We start from the raw sequence: 24,407 nt of genomic DNA on the forward strand, positions 1-24,407 counted from the left end.
ATACCAGGTCTCCACTGCTGTTAGAGAGAGAGAGCTCCTGAGTGGCGCAGTGGTCTAAGGCACTGCATCTCAGTGCTTGAGGCGTCACTACAGACCCCCTTGTTCGATTCCAGGCTGTATCACAACCGGCCATGGTTGGGAGTCCCATAAGGCGGCGCATATTTGTAAATAAGAATTTGTTCTTAACTGACTTGCCTAGTTAAATAAAATAAAAAATAAAAAGAGAGAGAGAGGGAGAAAGAAAGAGAGATTGTTGGGTACATAACAAACTATAAATCTTAACATTGAAAAAAACATTAAAAAGAGGAAGAAAAAAACCACAGAACAGAATGACCAAGCAGGATGAAGATGTTACACAAAACTGTCTGCTTTACAAGCCTCAATCCCAAATGGCACCCTATTTCCCTGTGTAGTGCACTGTATAGAGAATAGAATGCCATTTGGGATACATCTCAAGAGTCTCCTTCTTATTGGTGGTTAGAGCCTTGAAACATCCTGCCACCTGCTGTGGGCCACAGACAGAGAACAGAGAAGGACCAGATTTAGACACATCAGACCAACTATTCAACTACTACACAGTCAGAAAGGTAATCAGAAGTAAGTTAATACTGTAAGTAAAAGTACGTTAGAATCATAGATATTACAATAAGAGGTCAGACAGACTGAATTAGTTGATTAATTGGGATAATCATTAAAATAAGGTTAGTTAAGATGGTCGACTACGTCAACAAACAGGTTATTGAATTAAACGAGAACAGAGCAACGAGGAGAATGACGACTGAGACCCATCTCTCAGGTAAGAACAAATCATTCTCTAAATCTCAAATACCACATAATCGACACTTGTAAATGTTTTATTGTTCTGTCTTCTGGTTCAGATGGTACGAGCGTGGGGTTCAAAACCTGCTGGGGTCACATACACTCAAATGTATGCATCCAATGTATTTATTCACTTCAGTTATTGGAACTATTTGGAACTATTTAAAAACGATCAATTGAAAATAACCATTTTAAACAACAACAAAGTGGACACCCCAACACTGTTTTTGGTAAACAGCTGAGGGATGGGGCTGGAGAAATGTAACCCTTCTCAAATTCATAGACAGAGCTATGTATGCAAGGACTGAACATCCATGAATCAAAATGATAGTTTTAACCATTTGAGGCTATAGAGTGTTTGTTTACAATCCATTGTTTACAATTCCATCATAAAACAAGCTTATATTTTGGGTTCTGATTGGTTAGACAGTTTTTAATTTATTTATTTCACCTTTATTTAACCAGGTAAGCCAGTTGAGAACAAGTTCTCATTTACAACTGCGACCTGACCAAGATAAAGCAAAGCAGTGCGATAAAAACAACAACACAGAGTTACATATGGGGTAAAACAAAACATAAAGTCAAAAATACAACAGAAAATATATATACAGTGTGTGCAAATGTAGCAAGTTATGGAGGTAAGGCAATAAATAGGCCATAGTGCAAAATAATTACAATTAGTATTAACACTGGAATGATAGATGTGCAGTTAAACTAAGCTCATGAGGCATTTATAATTTACATTATTTAAATGAAATCACATTTAATTAGTAGCATACAAATACACATTAGCAGATGTTATTGCGGGTGTAGCGAAATGCTTGTGTTCCTAGCTCAAACAGTGCAGTAATACTGTATCTAACAATACACAACAATATACACTACCAGTCAAAAGTTTGGAGACACCTACTCATTCGTGGGTTATTCTTTATTTTGTACTATTTTTACATTGTAGAATAATAGTGAAGACATCAAAACTATGAAATAACACATATGGAATCATGTTGTAATCAAAATTCTTCAAATAGCCACCCTTTGCCTTGATGACAGCTTTGCACACTCTTGGCATTCTCTCAACCAGCTTCATGAGGTAGTCACCGGGAATGCATTTCAATTAACAGGTGTGCCTTCTTAAAAGTTAATTTGTGGAATTCCTTTCTTTCCTTAATGCATTTGAGCCAATCAGTAGTGTTGTGACAAGGTAGGGAGGGTATACAGAAGATAGCCCTATTTGGTAAAAGACCAAGTCCATATTATGGCAAGAACCGCTCAAATAAGCAAAGAGAAACAACAGTCCATCATTACTTTAAGACATGAAGGTCAGTCAATCCGGAACATTTCAAGAACTTTGAAACTGGCTCTCATGAGGACTGCCACAGGAATGGAAGACCCAGAGTTACCTCTGCTGCAGAGGATAAGTTCATTAGAGTTACCAGCCTTAGAAATTGCAGCCCAAATAAAGGCTTCACAGAGTTCAAGTAACAGACACATCTCAACATCAACTGTTCAGAGGAGACTGTGTGAATCAGGCCTTCATGGTTGAATTGCTGCAAAGAAACCACTACTAAAGGACACCAATAAGAAGAAGAGACTTGCTTGGACCAAGAAACACGAGCAATGGACATTAGACCGGTGGAAATTCATCAAATTTGAGATTTCTGGTTTCAACCGCCATGGCTTTGTGAGACGCGGTGTGGGTGAATGGATGATCTCTGCATGTGTATTTCCAACCATAAAGCATGGAGGAGGAGATGTTATAGTGTGGGGGTGCTTTGCTGGTGACACTGTCTGTGATTTATTTAGAATTCAAGGCACACTTAACCAGCATGGCTACCACAGCATTCTGCAGCGATATGCCATCCCATCTGGTTTAGGCTTAGTGGGACTATCATTTGTTTTCAACAGGACAATGACCCAACACACCTCCAGGCTGTGTAAGGGCTATTTTACCAAGAAGGAGAGTGATGGAGTGCTGCATCAGATGACCTAGCCTCCACAATCCCCCGACCTCAACACAATTGAGATGGTTTGGGATGAGTCGGACGGCAGAGTGAAGGAAAAGCAGCCAACAAGTGCTCAGCATATGTGGGAACTCCTTCAAGACTGTTGGAAAAGCATTCCAGGTGAAGCTGGTTGAGAGAATGGCAAGAGTGTGCAAAGCTGTCATCAAGGCAAAGGGGCGATTATTGGAGAATCTAAAATCTAAAATATATTTTGATTTGTTTAACACTTTTCTGGTTACTACATGATTCCATGTAGAAAATAGTAAAAATAAAGAAAAACCCTTGAATGAGTTGGTGTGTCCAAACTTTTTACTGGTACTGTACACAAATCTAAAAGTAAAATAATGGAATTAAGAAATATAGAAATATTAGAATGAGCAATGTCGGAGTCCGGAGTATAAATATATAATGGGATGTACAGTATAGACATTATGGACATTATGTGGACAGAATATATAGTATATCTGAAGAAAACGTAGCATACAATAGTATATGTACAGCAATAGTTGAATAGGATGGCCTTGACTAGAATACAGTATATATATATATGAAATGGGTAAAACAGTATGTAAACATTATTAAAGTGACCAGTGTTCCATTATTAAAGTGATGAGTGTTCCATGTCTATGTACATAGGGAGCAGCCTCTAAGGTGCAGGGTTGAGTAACCGGGTGGTAGCAGCCTAGTGACAGTGACTAAGTTCCGGGCAGGGTACTGCGTGGCTAGTGATGGCTAGTTAACAGTCTGATGGCCTGGAGATAGAAGCTGTTTTTCAATCTCTAGCTCCCAGCTTTGATGCACCTGTACTGACCTCGCATTCTGGATGATAGCGGGGTGAACAGGCCGTGGCTCAGGTGGATGAGGTCTTTGATGAACTTCTTAGCCTTCCTGTGACACCGGGTGCTGTAGATGTCCTGGAGGGCAGGCAGTGTGCCCCCGGTGATGCGTTGGGCAGACCTTACCACCCTCTGGAGAGACCTGCGGTTGCGGACGGTGCAGTTGCCGTATCAGGTGGTGATACAGCCCGACAGGATGCTCTCAATGGTGCATCTGTAAAAGTTTGTGAGGGTCTTAGAGGCCAAGCCAAATTTCTTCAGCCTCCTGAGGTTGAAGAGGATCTATTGCGCCTTCTTTACCACACCGTCTGTGTGGGTGGACCATTTCAGATTGCACTGTTGCGGACGGTGCAATTGCTGTATCAAGTGGTGATACAGTTTCTCTCAATGGTGCATCTTAGGGGCCAAGACGAATTTCTTCACCACCAGTCACTGTTGCGACTTCTTCACCACACTGTCTGCGTGGATGGACCATTTTAGGTTGTCAGTGATGTGCACGCTGAGAAACTTGAAGCTTTTCCCCCTCTCCACTATGGCCCTGTCAATGTGGATGGGGGCGTGCTCTCTCTGCTGTCTCCTGAAGTCCACAATCAGCTCCTTCATTTTGTTGACATTGAGGGAGAGGTTGTTTTTCTGGCACCACTCCGCCAGTGCCCTCTCCTCCCTGTAGGCTGTCTCGTCATTGTTGGTAATCAGGCCTACCACTGTTGTGTTGTCTGAATACTTGATGATTGAGTGAGCGGCGTGCGTGGCCACGCAGTCATGGGTGAACAGGGAGTACAGGAGGGGGCTGAACAAGCACCCTTGTGGGGCCCCTATGTTGAGGATCAGCGTAGGGGAGGTGTTATTGCCTAGCCTCACTACCTGGGGGCGGCCCGTCAGGAAGTCCAGGACCCAGTTGCACAGAGCGAGGTTCAGACCCAAGGCCCCGAGCTTAATGATGAGCTTGGAGGGTACTATGGTGTTGAAGGCTGAGCTGTAGTCAATGAACAGCATTCTTACATAGGTATTCCTCTTGTCCAGAAGGGATAGGGCAGTGTGCAGTGCGATGGCGATTGCATCATCCGTGGATCTATTGGGGCGGTACGGGTAAGGTGGTTATATGATCCTTAACTAGCCTCTCAAAGCACTTCATGATGACAGAAGTGTGTGCTACGGGGCGATAGTCCTTTAGTTCAGTTACTTTATCTTTCTTTGGTACAGGAACAATGGTGGACATCTTGAAGCAGGTGGGGAAAGTGGACTGGGATAGGAAGAGATTGAATATGTCCGTAAACACTCCAGCCAGCTGGTCTGCGCATGCTTTGAGGGCGCGGCTAGGGATGCTGTCTGGGCTGGCAGCCTTGCGAGGGTTAACATGCTTACAGTTTTTCTCGATTGCTAAGACACATTTCTTGAAACCTTCACCCATTTTCTCAAAACTTTAAACACAAAACCAAATCATCAAACTACATTCACAAAACCCCTGACTCTTCTGGCAAAATCAAACAATCGCCTCAAAACCATTTAATCTGTGCTCAAAATCAAACAATGCTTTCAGATCATACACACAGCCAGTCAATATATAAACACTACAGAGCGTTCATTAGACACTACATAAAAAAATTGAGAACACAGCGACAAGGGCATGTAGTTACAGATAAAAAAAAAAAAGTATATAGTAAACGCATTTTGCAATTAAAACAAAAAGTATAGTAATCACAACTTAGTACAGTGAATATATTGTATACTGTAAGTACTGCAAGTAATACAGTACTGAATGTCTGTATATTCAGCACTTGCATAAAAATACAGTCGTCCAACTGCAAAAGCCAAAAGAACAAAGAAAACTCAAAATGAAAAGCACATGTTGTGCAACTGCGAAATCAAAGTCAATGAGAGATTAATTCTGCCTCAGCATCACGTCTTTGTGCTGGTTCCGGCCAGAGGACTTCGTCCACATCACAGGCAACGTTGTCCCTTGCCAGGCAACGGGGGGAAAACCCTCTGGTGTGCCAGATCCAGCATTGACAACACTCCACACCTATGTCACCACAGGCCAATTCCATTGCCTGTAAGAGATTTTCTCTGGTATATGGGTTTCAGTCATAGACCTTCCACCGCCACGCAGAGAAAAACTATTATATTGGGTTGAGGAAAGGGCTGTATGGTGGAAGGCATGAATCGCTGGTTGATGTTGAACCACTCGCGTATCCGGACACCACGGTGAAAGCTGACATTGTCCCAAACCACGACATAGACAGGATGCACTGCCTGCTGATGATCCTGCTGCTCACGCTCAAACAAAACATCCTGAAGACCACCCAGAAATGTAAGAAGATGTTCAGTCTTATATGGCCCCAGGGTTGCATGACGGTGGAGAACCCCACGATTACTTATGGCTGCATAAAGGGTGACATTGCCACCACGCTGGCCAGGGACTTCCACAATGGCACGTTGGCCAATTATGTTCCTGCCTCTCCTTCTCCTCTTCGCCAGATTGAACCCTGCTTCATCTACAAAAATGTATTCATGGGGCCTTTCCATGGAATCCAATTCAAACACTCTCTATATATAAAAATAGATAAATAAGTAGTTTAGTAAGTGATACAGAAAGACAGACTTCTGCAATAGTGCATTTGTATGCACTCCTGATTTACATACACTACAATATAGTGCAGTTTACAGTAACAGTAGGCTAGTAGCATAGCATTGTACTGTAAGCATCAGCGCTGAAAGTGTCTGAGTAAACTTTCAATGACCAAAATAAAAATAAACAATTACCTGTTCTCTTCTCTGAATGTCCTGATTATGGTGGCCACAGAGAATCTGCTCAAATTGGGTTGTACTCTTTGTCCTGCTTCCCTCATTGTCATTCCATGAACAACAACGGTCTATCACAGTTGCTCGAATTTCCTCTGAAATTACTGTTCTTGGTCTTGCTCTTTCTCGTCCTCGTCCACCACCTCTTACACATACTCTTCCTCCTCTGCCTCTCAGATTGTTTCCATCCATTGTTGGTATCAACATTCAACACACATGTGCCACCTGTGCACTCTGAACTGGCTTATATTCTGTACAATTGGTTTGATCACATCATTTGAAACAAGTGTGAACAATTTGGAGTCGTTGTGTGTAATCGATGACAACTGTGTTGTAGTTGTGTTTGACTTTTGCCGCCTGTGTTTACCATTTTGTAACACAAGTGCATCACAGTGCGAAATGTGTTTTAGTGAGTGAGAATGTGTTTAGAGTTTTGCAAAATAAGTGATTGATTCGACAAATGGGTTTAGGCCACTGAGCATTTGATTCAGAGAATGGGATTTAGTGTTTTAGCAATTCAGAAAAACTGTAAATGTCTTACTCACGTCGGCCACAGAGAACGAGAACTCACAGTCCTCGGGAATCAATAGGCAAATATTGTTAATTTAAAAGTCCCAAAAATGGATGTAGCGATTGCACATTGCCCCTGTAGATCACGCTACAGCTATATTGTGTAATTTAGGTAATTTCTTCATACAGTAGCTTCCTGTTTATCACATTTGAGATGACTGCACTCTTAACAAACTGTTGCTGCCAATGCTCAATTGGGGGAAAACCAATGATGCAATGGAAATGTTTGGTTGTCAGAATTTTTATTATAATCATTAGTGATGTGGGATGAAATGTGTTCTGTTTTAATGATATTGATTAGTGATGTAGAATGATGGTGTGTGTGTGTGTGTGTGTGTGTGTCGGCGTGCGTGCGTGCGTGTATGTGTGTCGGTGTGTGTGTGTGTTTGTTTGTGTGTGTGCGTGTGTGTGTGTGTTTATGTGTGTGTGTGTCGGCGTGTGTGTGTGTGTTCCTCTGCAGATGGAAGAACAAGAGTTTACAGGCTTGCTGCTGTGTGTTTTGGGATGCTGTGTATTCTACAAGTCACTCTCAACATCTTCCTGAAGCTGGCTTTCTGTGAGTGAGGCTGTGTCCCAAATTACACAATATTAGCGCTCTTCCATTTATAGTGCATTACTTTTGACCAGGGCCCAAAGGACTCTGGTAAAAAGTAGTGCACTTCTTAGGGAATAGGATACCATTTGGGACCCTAATCCATTTATAGTGCATTACTTTTAACCAAGACCCATAGGGCAGGTATATTTTTTATTATATTACCATAGTTCTATAGTCACAAAGCAAGGATCACAATAAGACTTGATGTTACATAGCTTGTTGGACCAGTAGTTTGTCAATATTGTTGACACACAAAAAAGAATGTCGACAACGTCCATAGAGAATTGAGTAACTACTGTAACTCGTGCCCTTGGCCTTGCGTACGTCACTGAACATTGTGTACAATGTATTACTGCACTATAAAATAAATAGGGTGCCATTTGGGATGCACCCCAGGAGCTTCTCTTTTCTTTCTTTCAGCCCCATCCAATGAAGAGTTAGAGGGTAGTTTCCACCATATTTGTCACACCAGTTAATTTCAATCCATTTGGGGGAGTGTACGAGTGTACACGTCAGGAGAAGGGTAGAGAATCGGAATTTAGACACTGTGTGAGCCCCCGTCATGGACCCCACGTTAGTTAACTACACCCCCCCATCAGTAAATTACAATGTTAGAATTTGTTGTTCAATACGTGTAACATACAGTACCAGTCAAAAGTTTGGACACACCTACGCATTCAAGGGTTTGGAAAGGAGAGATTATTGGGACGCAACCCAGATCTGAATATTTTAAAACCAATATGGCGGACTCTGTGTGTGTGTGCTGTCTGTACTGTAGGTACTGAAAGAGTGGTGGAAGAGAAGGACATGGCGGTCCCAAATAGGACTGGGTTGGGGTGTCCTGAAGGATGGAGGCTGTCAGGATCCAGCTGTTACTTCCTGTCTACTGAGAGGAAAACCTGGGAGGAGAGCAGACAAGACTGTTTAGAGAGAAAAACAGACCTGGTGATTGTAAACAGCATAGAGGAACAGGTGAGAGAGAGAGAGAGAGTTTGAGTTTTTATAAAACCTTTATTTTATACTCGAGTGTTAACATAAATAATGGCACACTGCCTTTTCAGAAATGAAACAACAAATGTCATTCCTAAATAAAAATGAAAACAAAAATAAAAATACAAAAAAATTAAATAAAAATACAAAAAAACATATACATTCAACTCATTTCATCAACAAAAAATAGTTTCCCCTCCTCCACAAAACAAACCGCTCCTTCATAGGCCCACTTCTCCTCAAACAATGGGAGATCTTTTACAGCCGAGAAGAATTTAAAATCAACTTTTATTCTCGCTTTCACTAATCCTTTAAAAACATATCTTACATCCTGCCCATATCCCGTTTCTAACTTATGTTTCCTACTCAGAAAAATTGACATTTTGTCCCAAAATAAAATTTAACAGTTGACATTTTATTTTCTGTTGCTTACTATATTGAAACCCCAAAATAAAAACAGTGTTATTGAAAATCTCCCCTACAGCTTTAAACAAAGACTCCAGCATTTCCAAGAGAGGTTTTATCCTCTCACACTCCATAAAACAGTGACATTTTTTTCTCTTATATTACAAAAAGGACATCCATCTCCAACATCTGAGTTAATAACAGATACAAAAGCATTAACTGCAGTGATGCCATGCAAAATCCTCCATTGCATATCCCCAGTACCTGTCACGAACTCTGATGCGGATGTGGTGCGAATCAATAGCAGGACACAGGAGCTAAGTCAATCCAGACTTTACTAGTAATTCCAAAAATAACAACACGGGTCAAACAACCCGGAGGCGAAACATACGCCACAGTGCGTAAAACACTCCCAAACCGAACTGCGCACGAACAATAGTGTGACGGTAAACAAAGAGAGTCTGGCAAACAGCACTGCACCAAACGACAGGAAAACAATTACACACAACACATGACAAACAAATGGAACAATATATAGGGTACATAATCACACTAACAGGGAACAGGTGCACAACAACTAGACAAAACCAAACGAACATCGAAAACATACAACGGTGGCAGCTAGTACTCCGGAGACGACGACCGCCGAAGCCTGCCCGAGCAAGGAGTTAATATTCTTATAATCAATAGGCAGTTGTAACTTATAACACACCTCGTTCAATCTTCTCAGGACTTTAAAAGGCCCCACAAACCGCCGACCCAGCTTCCGGCAGGGCAGGCGGAGGGGCAGGTTTCTGGTCGAGAGCCAGACTCAATCTCCAGGTGCGTACACCGGCCCCTCACTGCGGTGGAGATCGGCGCTCGCCTTGTGTCGACGGATGGCCCGCTGCAGATGGACGTGTGCAGCGTTCCACGTCTCCTTCGAGCGCCTCACCCACTCATCCACCGCAGGGGCCTCGATCTGGCTCTGCTGCCATGGTGCCAGAACCGGCTGGTACCCTAATACACATTGGAAGGGGGTTAGGTTGGTGGAGGAGTGGCGGAGAGAGTTTTGGGCCATCTCCGCCCAGGGAATATACCTAGCCCACTCCTCCGGCCGGTCCTGGCAATACGACCTCAGAAACCTACCCACATCCTGGTTCACTCGTTCTACCTGCCCATTGCTCTCCGGGTGGTACCCCGAGGTAAGGCTCACTGAGACCCCCAAACGCTCCATGAACGCTCTCCAGACTCGGGAGGTAAACTGGGGGCCTCGATCAGACACTATATCCTCGGGTACCCCGTAATGCCGGAAGACGTGGGTAAATAGTGCCTCAGCGGTCTGTAGGCCAGTAGGAAGACCCGACATAGGGAGGAGGCAACAGGCCTTAGAGAACCGGTCCACAACGACCAGGATGGTGGTATTCCCCTGAGAAGGGGGAAGGTCTGTCACAAAATCCACCGAGAGGTGGGACCAGGGTCGTTGTGGAACGGGCAGGGGTTGTAACTTACCCCTGGGCAAATGTCTGGGCGCCTTACACTGGGCGCACACCGAGCAGGAGGAGACATAAACCCTCACATCCCTGGCTAACGTTGGCCACCAGTACTTAGTACTAAGACAATGCACTGTCCGGCCAATACCTGGATGTCCAGAGGAGGGTGACGTGTGAGCCCAGTAAATGAATCGATCCCGAACCTCGAGCGGAACGTACGTCCGACCCACAGGACACTGTGGAGGGCTAGGGTCGGCACGCAACGCCCGCTCGATTTCAGCATCGACCTCCCACACAACCGGTGCCACTAGACAAGACGCCGGTAGTATGGGGGTAGGCTCAACGGACCTCTCCTCTGTGTCATACCGCCGGGACAGAGCATCTGCCTTCCTGTTTTGGGACCCAGGGATGTACGTGATTTTAAATACGAACCTGGCTAGAAACATGTTCCAACGAGCCTGGCGAGGGTTCAGTCTCCTAGCTGCCCGGATGTACTCCAGGTTCCGATGGTCAGTCAAAATGAGGAAAGGGTGTTGAGCCCCCTCAAGCCAATGCCTCCACACCTTAAGGGCCTGTACCACAGCTAACAGCTCTCTGTCCCCCACGTCATAATTTCACTCCGCTGGGCTGAGCTTCTTGGAGTAAAAAGCACAGGGGCGGAGTTTAGGTGGCGTGCCGGACCGTTGAGAGAGAACGGCCCCTATACCGGCCTCAGACGCGTCCACCTCAACCTGAAAGGGTAAGGCGGGATCCGGATGCGCCAGCACCGGAGCCGAAGTAAACAGGTCCTTCAGTCTCCCAAAAGCCCTGTCCGCCTCAGCCGACCACTGCAGGCGCACCGGACCCCCTTTCAGCAGAGACATTATGGGAGCTGCCACCTGTCCAAAACCCCGGATAAACCTCCGGTAGTAATTCGCAAAGCCCAAGAACTGCTGCACCTCTTTAACAGTGGTTGGGGTTTGCCAATTACGCACGGCTGACACACGGTCCACCTCCATCTTCACCCCTGACACGGACAACCGATAACCCAAAAAGGAGACCGACTCCTGGAAAAACAGACATTTCTCTGCCTTGACATACAGGTCGTGCTCCAACAGCCTCCTCAATACACGACGCACCAGGGCTACATGCTCGGCTCGGGTAGATGAGTACACTAGAATGTCATCAATGTACACGACCACCCCTTGCCCCTGCATATCTCGGAAGATCTCATCCACGAAGGATTGGAAGACTGACGGAGCATTCATCAACCCGTATGGCATAACGAGATATTCGTAATGACCCGAAGTGGTACTAAATGCTGTTTTCCATTCGTCGCCCTCCCTAATGCGCACCAAATTATACGCGCTCCTGAGATCCAGTTTTGTGAAAAACCGCGCTCCGTGCAATGACTCCGTCATGGTCGCAATCAGAGGGAGTGGATAACTGTATTTTACAGTAATCTGATTGATACCACGGTAATCAATGCACGGGCGCAACCCTCCATCTTTTTTCTTCACAAAAAAGAAGCTAGAGGACGCAGGGGAAGTGGAGGGCCGTATGTATCCCTGTCTCAAAGATTCGGCTATGTAAGTCTCCATAGCCTTTCTCTCCTCTTGAGACAAAGGATACACGTGGCTCCGTGGGAGCGCTGCTCCTGCCTGGAGGTCTATCGCACAATCCCCCTGTCTATGAGGAGGCAACCGCGTCGCCCTCGCCTTACTGAACACAAGTGCCAAATCCCCATATTCAGGTGGAATGTGCAATGCGGGCACTTGGTTTGGACTTTCCACCGAGGTCGCCCCCACGGAAACACCCAGACATCACCCCTCACACTGAGCAGACCACTCCTTAAGAGCTCTCTGTTGCCACGAAATGGCAGGGTTATGGGTACTTAACCAGGGAATTCCCAGCACCACCGGGTACGCAGGGGAGTCGATCAGATATAGCTGAATAGTCTCCTCATGACCCCCCTGCGCACACATCCTAAGTGGCGCTGTGACTTCCCTAATCAACCCCGACCCCAACGGGCGGCTATCTAACGCATGAACTGGAAAAGGATCGTTGACAGGCAGGAGGGGAATCCCTAACTCTAAACAAAACTTCCGGTCAACAAAATTCCCAGCTGCGCCTGAATCTACTAGCGCCTTATGCTGGGAATGAGGTGCAACCTGTGGAAAACTAACAGGTATACAAAAGTGCACAACAGAGAGCTCTGGGTAAGTGGGGCGTCTACTCACCTGGGAAGTCTCCCCAGTGCGTGGCCTGTCGTCCCCTCCTCCTGGAGACCCTCCCCAGCACCTGGCCGCAGTGTGCCCTCTACGGCCGCAGTTGGTGCAGGGGACTGCCCCCCTCAGGCTCCTTCTCCTCCTTTCTCTAGCGCCAGCACCCCCGAGCTCCATGGGACTCGGCTCGGAGGTGCTGGAGGATGGAATGGACGGACCCCACTCGGAACGTCCACGGGTGGCCAGCAGGGTGTCCAGACGGATGGACATGTCGACCAACTGGTCGAAGGTGAAATTGGTGTCCCTGCAGGCCAACTCACGTTGAACGTCCTCCCGTAGGCTACATCAAAAATGATCGATGAGGGCCCGTTCATTCCACCCTGCATCTTCTGCTAGAGTCCGGAACTCCAGTGCGAATGCCTGTGCGCTCCTCCTCCCCTGTCGGAGGTAGAATAGACGCTCCCCCGCCGCTTTGCCCTCTGGTGGATGGTCGAACACGGCCTTGAAGCGACGGGAGAACTCTGCGTAGGAGATGGTGGTGGCGTCTATCCTCCTCCACTCTGCGTTGGCGCATTCCAACGCCTTGCCCGTGAGACAGGAGATGAGGGCGGAAACGCTCTCGTGTCCCGAGGGCACCGGGTGTACAGTGGCCAGGTAGAGCTCCACCTGCAGGAGGAACCCCTGACACCCGGCAGCTGTACCGTCATACGCCCTCGGGAGTGAGAGCCGAATCCCACTGGGTTCCGGGCCTGGGACGGGCGGACCGACCGATGGTGGTGGTAAGGTAGGTGGAGGTGTGGGTACCCCTCTGGACTCCAAACGGTACAGGGTGTTGATGACGTCCTGCAGAGCAGTCCCCAGTTGTCGGATCTGGTCATCCTGGCCGCGGATATGCTCCTCAAGCGACCCAGGTGCTGCTGCTCCTGCTGATTCCATCTTGTGGTGTGTAATTCTGTCACGAACTCTGATGCGGATGTGGTGCGAATCAATAGCAGGACACAGGAGCTAAGTCAATCCAGACTTTACTAGTAATTCCAAAAATAACAACACGGGTCAAACAACCCGGAGGCGAAACATACGCCACAGTGCGTAAAACACTCCCAAACCGAACTGCGCACGAACAATAGTGCGACGGTAAACAAAGAGAGTCTGGCAAACAGCACTGCACCAAACGACAGGAAAACAATTACACACAACACATGACGAACAAATGGAACAATATATAGGGTACATAATCACACTAACAGGGAACAGGTGCACAACAACTAGACAAAACCAAACGAACATCGAAAACATACAACGGTGGCAGCTAGTACTCCGGAGATGACGACCGCCGAAGCCTGCCCGAGCAAGGAGGAGGAGCAGCCTCGGCCGAAACCGTGACAGTACCCTTTTGTAACGGTGGCTTGTACAGTGCTCTCCATGCTGGCTTTACTCCTCCATGGAGTGTCTTTTCTATTTTTCAATTTATCTTTATTCAATACCTTGACACACCCCCTATATAAGTATTTCCCATTCACCTCATCCAAACCCACCTCTTCCAACCCTCTCAAATCCAGTAATAACGCCTTTCTTTCTGACTCTGGGATATTGGGTGTAATCCCTAGTCTTGGAATTGAGATGTTTTCATCTTGTACCTTCTTCTTATGACTATTCAGCATACCCCACTCTTCTGCTGACAGAGCCTTCATGCAGCTTCCCAGCAGTTGTCCGACAATCCTTTCCGACCTCACCCCCAAATGTTCAGCAACCCGTCTTCCATCCATTAAGGCGGGCCCAGCCATGGCCATTAACTGTTTTAAGCTGATGATTTTGCTAAAGTTCGTCTGGACACCTTCATTATGCTCCACACCCTAAGAAGGCCTCTGTAAAATGGAGGTACTCCCTCCCTAGAAATCTGGCTACTATCAACCAAAAATAAAGCCTTCTTTAAACCTAATCCCCCAACCTGCTGTAATACAAAACCTGTCACCCCTCTTCAAACCACATTTTCCGGTCCATAAAGCAACCTTTGAATAAACTGAAACCGGAAAGCAGCAGCCCTACTAGCAAGATGTACAAGACCTTGTCCCCCCTCCTCTTTTGACAAATACAAAACACTTTGTGGAACCCAATGATATTTATCCCAAAAGAAATCTACAATAATCGCCTGTATCTTAGCCAGAAGGCCAGATGGTGGCTCTAAAACTGACAACCGATGCCACAGTGCAGAGGCAATCACATTGTTAACTATAATAGTGCGCCCCCTATATGACATACGAGATAACAACCAACGCCATCTCCTCATCCTCCCTTCCACCATTTCAACCACCCCAATCCAATTTTTTTCCATTGTCCCCTCATCTCCAAGGTACACTCCAAGATACTTAAAACCTCCCTTACACCATTCCAGCCCCCCTGGCAAAGCCATGATCCCTCCAGACCATTCTCCAATCTGTAAAGCACAACTTTTTCCACAATTTACCTTTGCAGAGGATATTCCCCTAAAACGATCAACCATTAGACTCAAACTATCCACCTCCGCTTGATTTTTCACTAAAACAACTACATCATCAGCATAGGCTGAGAGACGAATAGGAGGAATATCCTCTGAAAGGTACACTCCTTCAATGCGACTTCTAATGCTATTTAGTAGTGGCTCTATAGCAATGGCATATAACATTCCCGACAAAGAACATCCCTGCCTAATACCTCTACACACTTTAAAAGGAGCACTCAAACCACTTTCAATACACTTTCAATGTCACCATTATTAGGGATTTATTATTCTTCTAAACTGATAGGATGACTAACTTAGAAAGAATGCATTCTTGACTGGGCTAATGTAGGCTGTGACACCTGGCAAGGCTGTGATTGATGTGAAGAGAAGATAAGGATTGTGTCTTCAAATACAAGACTATAATGGTTCATTGTGATCTATGACTCTTCCTTTGACATGGGAATGATGTCTAAGGGAGCTGGCTCTTCTCACTATGACAGGTTGTTATGATAATCTTGTGTCTGCCTGGAGTGTGTAACAAATGGCGCCGAGGAGATGAGAGCAACCCCCCTGCATCAACGTATTGGCTGAGATAGTTTAAACTGCTCAAATCTTTACTCTAATTGGCCAGCAGAGAAGTGGGAAACTTCCTCTGTCAGAGTATTTGGGTATTGTTTCTAGAGCAATGAGTTAATTCTCTGGGATGTCCTGCGAGGCATGTCAGAGAGCCCGTATATACGAAACATCATATTTACCATTGAAGGTTTTTGCATTAATTAAAATAACTAGTATACCTTAGAAGTCGTGTTGACCTCTTTTGTTCCTGATACCAGATTTGAATTGACGCGACTTTGACAATTGGTGATACCCGTCGTGATCTGGTAGAAGGGACTTCGCTGGATACTTTCCGGCCCATTGGTCATCTCTTTCATTGGACTGTGTTTCACAAAAAGTCCGGACAAAATTAAAGGTAAGCAGATGCCTATTGTTAAATAACTGAAAATCTGCAAATTGGCTTTATTCAAATTAATTTTGTGAAACAACTGTCTGATGTAAGTGAACTAAATTATGAAACTATTATGAGTAGACAAGCACAATATTGTGACATGCAAACCTTTGCTAAATGTGATGTTTAAAAAACCATGGTACTAGAGAGTATTTGTTCTATCGGCAAGGTCCGTAACTACGAGGGTACGGCTAGGTTCGGAGAAAATACTGACATCTATCGGCAAGGTCCGTAACTGCGAGGGTACGGCTAGGTTCGAAGGTACAGGGATTAATTGGCTTAGGTAATTGCTATCGGCAAGGTTCGTAACTACGAGAGTACGACTAGGTTCGAAGAATTACACCGGCAAGGTCCGTAACTACGAGGATACGGCTAAGGTTCGGGAAATTTTAGATAATACTGGTGACTGGCAAGGTCCGTAACTAAGGGTTGCGGCTAGGTTCAGCACAGTGTTTTGAATAAAATAGACGCGGCTGTAATACTGGTGACTGGCAAGGTCCGTAACTAAGGGTTGCGGCTAGGTTCAGCACAGTGTCTTGAATAAAATAGAAGAGGCTGTGTGCCCAAATAGATTGTGTGTGGAAAATGGGTGTAATTGATGACTGTGTGACATATTTGACTGTATGATAGGATTATGACTGTGTATTGTGAGTGAGGGCGATAACTGTGTACTATTTTTGCTGTGTGATAACTGTATACTACGCTTAACTGTGTACCATTTTTGGCTGTGAATACAAAGAATATTTTAAAAACAGTAAATAATGAGAATTACAAATAGGAAATAAGGTTTAAATTGTGCAAACGTTAACAAAAGACACCCATAGGAGGTACTATAGAAAGTTAAACAGTGCGAGTGTTGTCGTATGCATGAAAGTGTGAATGATAAACCTGTATATCTTGATAGAAAACAAATTGGGAATCATAAGACGTCTGTGGCTGTCCAAACGGTATAATTTGGGAATAACTGTTGGATTTGTGGTTGCTTAAACCATATAACCCGTTAAAAACAATTGGGAACATAAAGCTAAAGTGATGAATTGTGTGACTGAACTAAAGCGGTTGAATTGATATATTGAAATATAACGTTTGGTGTTTGAAATAGCATAATACTGCTTTTGAATAGTTGTGTCGAAACAATTCGGTTTAGTATTTGATTTGAGGTTTGATGTTTGACATAGAATAATACTGGTTTTAGGTGCTTGGTTTGGGCTACTTGGTTTATTATTTGATCTAACGTTTGATGTTTGACCGTGCAAAATACTGGTTAAACAATTAGAGCGAAATAATTCGGTTTATCGTTTAAATATAAACATGCACCAACTTTAACTAATTAGGTGGGGGGAGAATCACCGAAAATTGACCAGAGGTATTAAATTCCCGGGGATGCCAGTTATCTCTGTGATTTCACACTTAAAACGTTCCATATAAATGGTTGTGTGAAAGGTACAATTAAGCTGAGATTAAGTCTTTCCTAGTGATTGAGTTGTCTAAAGAAAATCCTTTGATAGGGATCCAGTTGCTTCTGTGACTTCACATAAGTATAAGGTTGTGTGAAGGGTGGCAGTTGAACTGAGACTATGTTTTAGGACGCTCTGGTAACCTAAAATTTTTTAAGGTATTGTATTCTAATTGGCAGTTTTGTTTTGCTGTGTTTATATTTTAACGTGTCTGTGTTTTTATGTATTATAACGTGTAATGGATGATGGGAAGTTATAGTGAGACTTATGAGACCGAACACCAATCTGTGGAATTGAGTGAATTTGACCTAGGGTTTCAGGAACCGGGGACTGGGGAGACTGATATTGAAGTTGTGCATGATTCTAGAACAAGCGTGAGATAACTAAAGCGTGGTGTGTGCTGTGTGTAGAGATTACTGCATTGGTATATGTGACTGGAATTCTGATTCTTATGATAATAATTGCATTACAAATTATATAAATTAGCCTCTTTATATGCGAGGGTGTCATACATGAGATAAGTCTGTATTTGCTACCGATAATACATCCAAGATAGAGAAAGCAAGATGGCAGGACCAAACATAAACATACCCAAATTCAATGAATACATAGAACAACGAATGACAGGGAGAGTAATGCCAGGTCCACCAAGGGAGGGAGGTCTATGCCCGCCCTTGATGTACAACAGATAGAAATGACTGATTATGTGAAGAAATTGACGGAATTTTCTGCAGCACTCTCTTCTCAGGCGCAGAAGGCCCAAGAGGGGGAGCTGTCGGGAAGTACGCTGACACTGAAGGTAAACGTGGGAGGCTGGGTGAGGGTTAAAGTCCACAAGAGAAAGTGGCTGGAACCCAGGTGGACTGGATCGTACGAAGTGAAGGGAGGTTACTTCACACTCAGTCCAGGTCAGAGGTAAATTAGGCGCACACTGACACCATCTAACTCATTGCACACCAGCCCCCACTCCTTCTAGATCACTGACAGAAGTCAGGGCTGATTTGAGCAGCGAGAACCAATCCTGACAACACAATGAAGAAACCCTTATGGGAACAACAATCTCACTCAGGGTGAAGAAGAACTTTTCCCCCTGGGAGAGATTGGGAGTGTCTGAATGTTTGTATGTATGTTTTCTGATAGGAATTGGACTCCTGCTGGGCACTCCTTATGAGGTGTTGTTCTTTTTACATTACATTTTGAGTCATTTAGCAGACGCTCTTGTCTAGAGCGATTTATGGGAACAAATTGGGGTTGAGTGCCTTGCTCGAGGGCACATCGGCAGATTTTTTCGCCTGGTCGGCTCGGGGATTGGAACCGGCGACCTCTCGGTTGTTGGCGCGGCGCTATTGGTTACTAAACTGCCAGCCGCCCCATATGAGTTTAAGATTGTGGCGTTGTTGGATAATATGATGGCGGAATAAACTGACCATAAGTAATGTTGTTTTAGACGTAATGTATAATATAGTACAAAGCAAATAGAGGGTTAAATCGAACTAATTATCATGGTAGAGCTAACGTAGTACAGTGAGGGAACTTCATTTTGTGTCAGAGGGTAAGATGAGATCATTAATGGTACTATTAGTGGAAATCTATTTATCATTTCAAGGCATGGAGTAATAATCTGCATTTATGAGTGTGAATTCCACGGCTGCTGTGTTGATTGAATGGGTACGATGGAGTATTTGGTTTGGTAATGTTGAATGGAGTATTTGTAGCGAGCGTGTTTAGGGGGTAAATAGAAAAACTAAATTATACAATAGGGAATCAAAGAGAGAGATAGTTTTTTGCTAAGGTGAAAGCTACTGCGATTTTCATTTGGTGACGTCACTTGCTCTATGAACTGGAAGTAGTTACTTTGAGAGCATCGCAGATGGTGTGAAGTGACTGGCGTTGTCCCTGGTTCGAACACAGGTAGGGACAGTAGACAAAGCTTTCGCAATGGGGCTATATAGCTGAAAGGTTGAATTAGATAGCTTAAATAGAAGTATTCTAGGAAAGTCTATGTAAATATGTTATAAGGTTACCATGCGCTCTCCCCGAAGGAGCAAGGGGAGGTGAGAGACAGTATAGTTCAGATGATAAGAATGTCATTAGCGTATGCTGACCAACGATAGCAAGTATTTGTTTTATTAATTAGGGCATAATCAGAGAGAACAGTTAAATAAATTGAATAGCGAACTGAAATGGCTTAGCTGGGAAATATTTTTTTGGGGTACATTTTAGAACGATAATGTATTTTGGTTAAGTGGATGCAAGTGACATTGGCTGTTGTGATGGGGGAATAGCGCCAGCCTGTGGTGGGTTATGGATTTGTTACATAAACTTATATTTTGGACTGGGGGCGATAAAATAGGCTACAATTGTAGCATAATCAGAAAAAAGACACAATTTAGTGTGAAATAGATATTACAATTGTTGTTGATAGTTGTTACGGTTATTATCATTGATCCAGTAATGATATAAGGATAGTAGAGGAAGGCAGGGGATTTAATCTCATTTAGGGAAGTTATATTAGAAAGAAAATACCATTAAATGAGGGAACATTTGAGTGTAACTGTGATTATATTGGCTAAAAACTCAAATATGACATATACAGGGAGTACAGGAACAATAGAATAGAAGACAGGTTTTCCCTAGGGGGTTGAATAAATAATTGATAAATGGATAATTTGAGATGAGATCACATGTAGCAGAGTTAGGGTAATCAATTAAATGATCATAGTATACTCGAGGAATTTTGAGTGGTTTAATGGATTAGTTAGGAGGAATTAGAATGATACAAACAATTATTGATGGGTTAAGACTGGGAATATCTATCATGTTTTGTGTGTACTACCATCTTTAGAATATCACTAGGAGAAAGAGATTAGCTTATCTCAGTTAGGCAGAATTTAGGTCATAAAAGTGAGCTATCAAATTGAGTGAGGCCTGGCTATTTGTGATTGTTGTTTTTTCAAATTGGGTTAAATGGGTTCACAGAGCCAGAGGCTGTACAGAGAAAGGTGGAGCCCCCATGTTGTCCTAGTGAAAGAACATTCAGAGGAATGTTTATCACTAGGTGAATATATAAAACAAGGGAAGAACATTACTGACTGGCAGAATACACCGAATGGGGATCAGTATGGCCACTCCACTGGGAGATATAGAATAAAGTTGAATGGGAGAGCAAAAACCCAGCCCAGTGTCCATCTGGAGATAAGTTTTAACGGATGACAGGAAGAGATTTTCTTAACTCAGGAACAGGAGGGTGAGTTAGCAGCAATTATGTTCAAATTATGGTCACAAGGACAACAGATGTAGGACTAATAAAGGGGGTAGCTCCAGTACAAGTGATTCCTCGATCCGATAATAGACCATACCAAAAGCAATATACTATGAAACCAGAAGCAATAAAAGGGATAACACCTACATTTGAGCATTTACTTAAGGGAGGGGTGATAATTCCTGGAGATGTGGTACAATGCAACTCTCCATTATTTCCTGTTAGAAAGGAGGCACCTAGCGCCGACTGGAGGATGGTCATGGACTTACAGTTAGTTTCAGAAAGTCTTACAATCTTAGCCCAGGCTATAACTAATAATTTGGGAAAGTTTGAACATAGGGAAGGATGCAAATGTTAGTTTATATAGATGATATTCTATTGGCTAATCCCACTCAGGAGGGATGTAAGAGGGATACAATCCAATTGTTAACCTTCCTGGAAGAACAGGGACACAAAGTGAGCAGAAAGAAACTTAAACTTTGGTAGATCGAGGTCATTTACCTAGGACACACTATAACACAGGAGGGGAGAATGTTAAACTCATCCATAAAAACTGCTATATTTTGGAGCGCCAAAACCGTTAAAACAAAAAACAAATGATGAGCTTATTGGTAATGATAAAGTGCTGTAAAGTTTGCGTACTCCATTATGTACTGCATACGGGTAAATTAAGTGATCTTAGCTATGGGAAGGCAATGGTAGCCCATGGTAAAGTAATTTGGAACTCTAAGGAGGCATACATACATCAGGGATGTTATCCAAATGGTAGAGAATAACGAGGGATATGACATTGGTAGTGATTTAAAGATGATTAGGTTTTCTGGTGGGCTATTAGATATAACTGGGTTAATCATGAACATAGAGATTTTATTCTTTGTTGCTAGACAGAAGACTTAGGTAACTTAAGAAATAGACTTGTCATGTCCAACAATTAGTCTTCAGGTCAAGCCCGGGAGAGCCTGGGTAGAACAGAGTTTGAACTAAACATGAGTGTTTTTATAAGATAAGAGATTGATTGATTGGATTACTAATTGATTCTGAACTGGATGAAAGTTGAATTTAGCTTCCATAAAAGACAAAGGAAGTGGGAGGAGCAATAAAGGAGCAAAAGATAATCTAAAAATTAAAGACATGGCAATAGGATGATAAATTACATAAGAAATGGTTTAGAAAGGTGGTAATATTGACACATGGGCGAATCATGTGTCAAAAAGGGGGAGTGATAGGATTAAATAATATTGATAGAATTAAATAATAATACTTAAAAAGAAAAAACAACAATAGAAATTGAGAGCTGAACATGTATGTGTGAAGATAGTTTATTAACCACACCCGTATGTCAGAGGTTTTGTGCCCCACAGGTGAACTAAAGGAGAAGGTGACCCACTCTATCACACCAGGAGACTGGGTGTGGATCCAGTCCCTAAAAGAAGAAAAACTGGAAGCAGGCCTGTTGGGAAGGGCCCTATCAAGTCCTATTAGATCAATCTGGGTGCATGTCACACACTGCAAAAAGGTAAACCCAGTTACACCTGATGAACAAACACAGAGTTAGGAGAAAGATCCGATCACCACTATGGTCCGGGGGTTGCCTCCTTAACGAAGATTCCCTTACCCTGTCTGATCATCCCTGTGTGAGTTTGGTAGAAGGTAAAGTAATGGGTTGGCGTCTGACATGTTCTCAGGGCAAGGGTGGGGATTCACAGGTCTCCTGACGGTAGGTAGCTGTCTGATTGTGGGGGCCATATTCCTAACACACTCAAACCCTTCTGATCAGCCAAAAGTAGTAGTTAACCTAAAACAAGTTGATAAAATGATACCTGAGCATAGTCTATGAAGGCATAGGAGACAGCTAGACGTAGGGAAAGGGGAAGATTAAGGACTTTAGGGGAGGACATCACTATATGTGTGTCGCCGTGTACATCCTGGGACTATGTAGTTGCTCATATCGAGAGCGTGGGGGATATGTAAATCTCCACATACAGTTTGGGGACAGGTGTAGTGTTGTGAGGGTAGGGAATTACCAGAAATGGCAGTGCGACCCATAGAAGGGTAGGTACTGTCTGAATGTCTGAAGTACGCAAAAACAGGTTTATCCCCATGCAAACCACCTGGGAATGTGGTGAAAGAGTCTTGTAGTAACTTGAACTATCAGTATCCCCGATAACAAACTCATTCCGACCTAGGTTGCCTACGTTTGAAGTCTCAGGGGATTCTAATCGTTTTTCTAGGACTAGTAAGATAGGATACAGAGTAGGGCATCTTAGCTCTGCTCCTACACAGAGAATATCACAACTGAAAGAGAACATGACTAATCTCTCCCTATTTGTTGCAGACAGAGGATTGTAGGACCCAAAACCAGGCCTGTGCTGACATCTGATGGTTGTGTGGTGATAACTGATTGTGAACTCAACTACATATGTAAACAATCAAACGTGTCAGAGACTGGTGAGTTGTCAAATAGAAAGTAGGACCTCCTCCTGGGATCCTTTGATGAAAGGATCCTGTGATGGGATAGGAGTACCTCGAGAGGTTACAGAACAATTCAAAGCTAGGAATCAGACCACAGTTGAGTTTGAATCAAGTATTTTTTGTTGGTCAACAATTAATAAAAACTTCGATTGGATAAATTATATTTACTATAACCAGCAAAGATTTATAAACCACACTTGTGATGCAATAAAGGGATTAGATGAGCAGACAGCGGCAACTATCTTAATGACAAAGCAGAATAGAATAGCGTTAGATATGCTTTTGGCTGAGAGGGGCGGAGTTTGTGTTCTGTTTGGATATATGTGCTGTATTTTCATCCTCAAACAATATAGCACCGGACGGGTCAGTGACAAAAGAGCTTCATGGGAGTAACTACACTGACAAACAAACTGGCTGAGAGATCTGATATTGATAGCTCCATAAACGGTTGGTTTGATAACATATTTGGTAAATGGAAAACTATTGTTGTAACTATTCTGGGTGAAGTTATAGCTTCTATGGGTATACTTGTTCTTTGTGGATGTTGTCTTATTTCCTGTGTCTGAGGTTTGGTGAGAAAGGAGATGGAGAAGGTGATTTCCCACAGATGGTGAGATAAGGCCCAATCCTGGACTCCAACCTAGGAATGGAGGATATGACCTACCAGGCTTGGTGGAGTGACACTAGAGGGTGTCTAAAGGGGGCCAAAATATACTTCTCTGTTTGTGTTTTATGTTTTAATAGTCTTATGTTTTGTGTTCTATTAATCCTGTGTTTTATACTTTATTAATCAAGTTAACCGTGTGAATGTTTGTCTTTTCTTATGTGATGGTTTGAAGTTCCTTGATGACTGGTAACAATTTGCAAGTGGGGTGTAGATGGACTGAGCGTTTGCATTTTTAGTATCATAATGGCCTATTAATAAAAGTGTGATTTTTTGTTTGTTTTGTATTATAATGAATGAAGATCTGTGTTTTCTTATTTTTGAATCACACCTTATGTGGTGTGAAAAAGGGGGATTATTAGGGATTTATT

At 43.6% G+C, this 24,407-nt stretch overlaps 1 protein-coding gene across 2 annotated transcripts in view; it reads left to right on the top strand.

Moving 5' to 3' along the window:
• Positions 1 to 473: 473 nt before the first annotated feature.
• The window catches only part of LOC121578157 (CD209 antigen-like protein 2), a 28,996-nt gene continuing 5,062 nt past the window's right edge, over positions 474 to 24,407 (top strand). The window contains exons 1-3 of one of the 2 annotated variants that reach the window (XM_041892310.2): positions 475 to 796; positions 7,491 to 7,586; positions 8,404 to 8,597. In XM_041892310.2, coding sequence (XP_041748244.1) covers positions 712 to 796; positions 7,491 to 7,586; positions 8,404 to 8,597 — 375 coding nt within the window. In that variant the 5' untranslated portion in view covers positions 475 to 711. Of the gene's footprint in view, positions 797 to 7,490; positions 7,587 to 8,403; positions 8,598 to 24,407 lie in introns of both variants that reach the window. The other variant, XM_041892311.2, reaches the window with a different exon arrangement.

The sequence above is a fragment of the Coregonus clupeaformis genome, chromosome 12 (genome assembly GCF_020615455.1).
Source record: "Coregonus clupeaformis isolate EN_2021a chromosome 12, ASM2061545v1, whole genome shotgun sequence".
Lineage (NCBI taxonomy): Eukaryota > Metazoa > Chordata > Actinopteri > Salmoniformes > Salmonidae > Coregonus > Coregonus clupeaformis.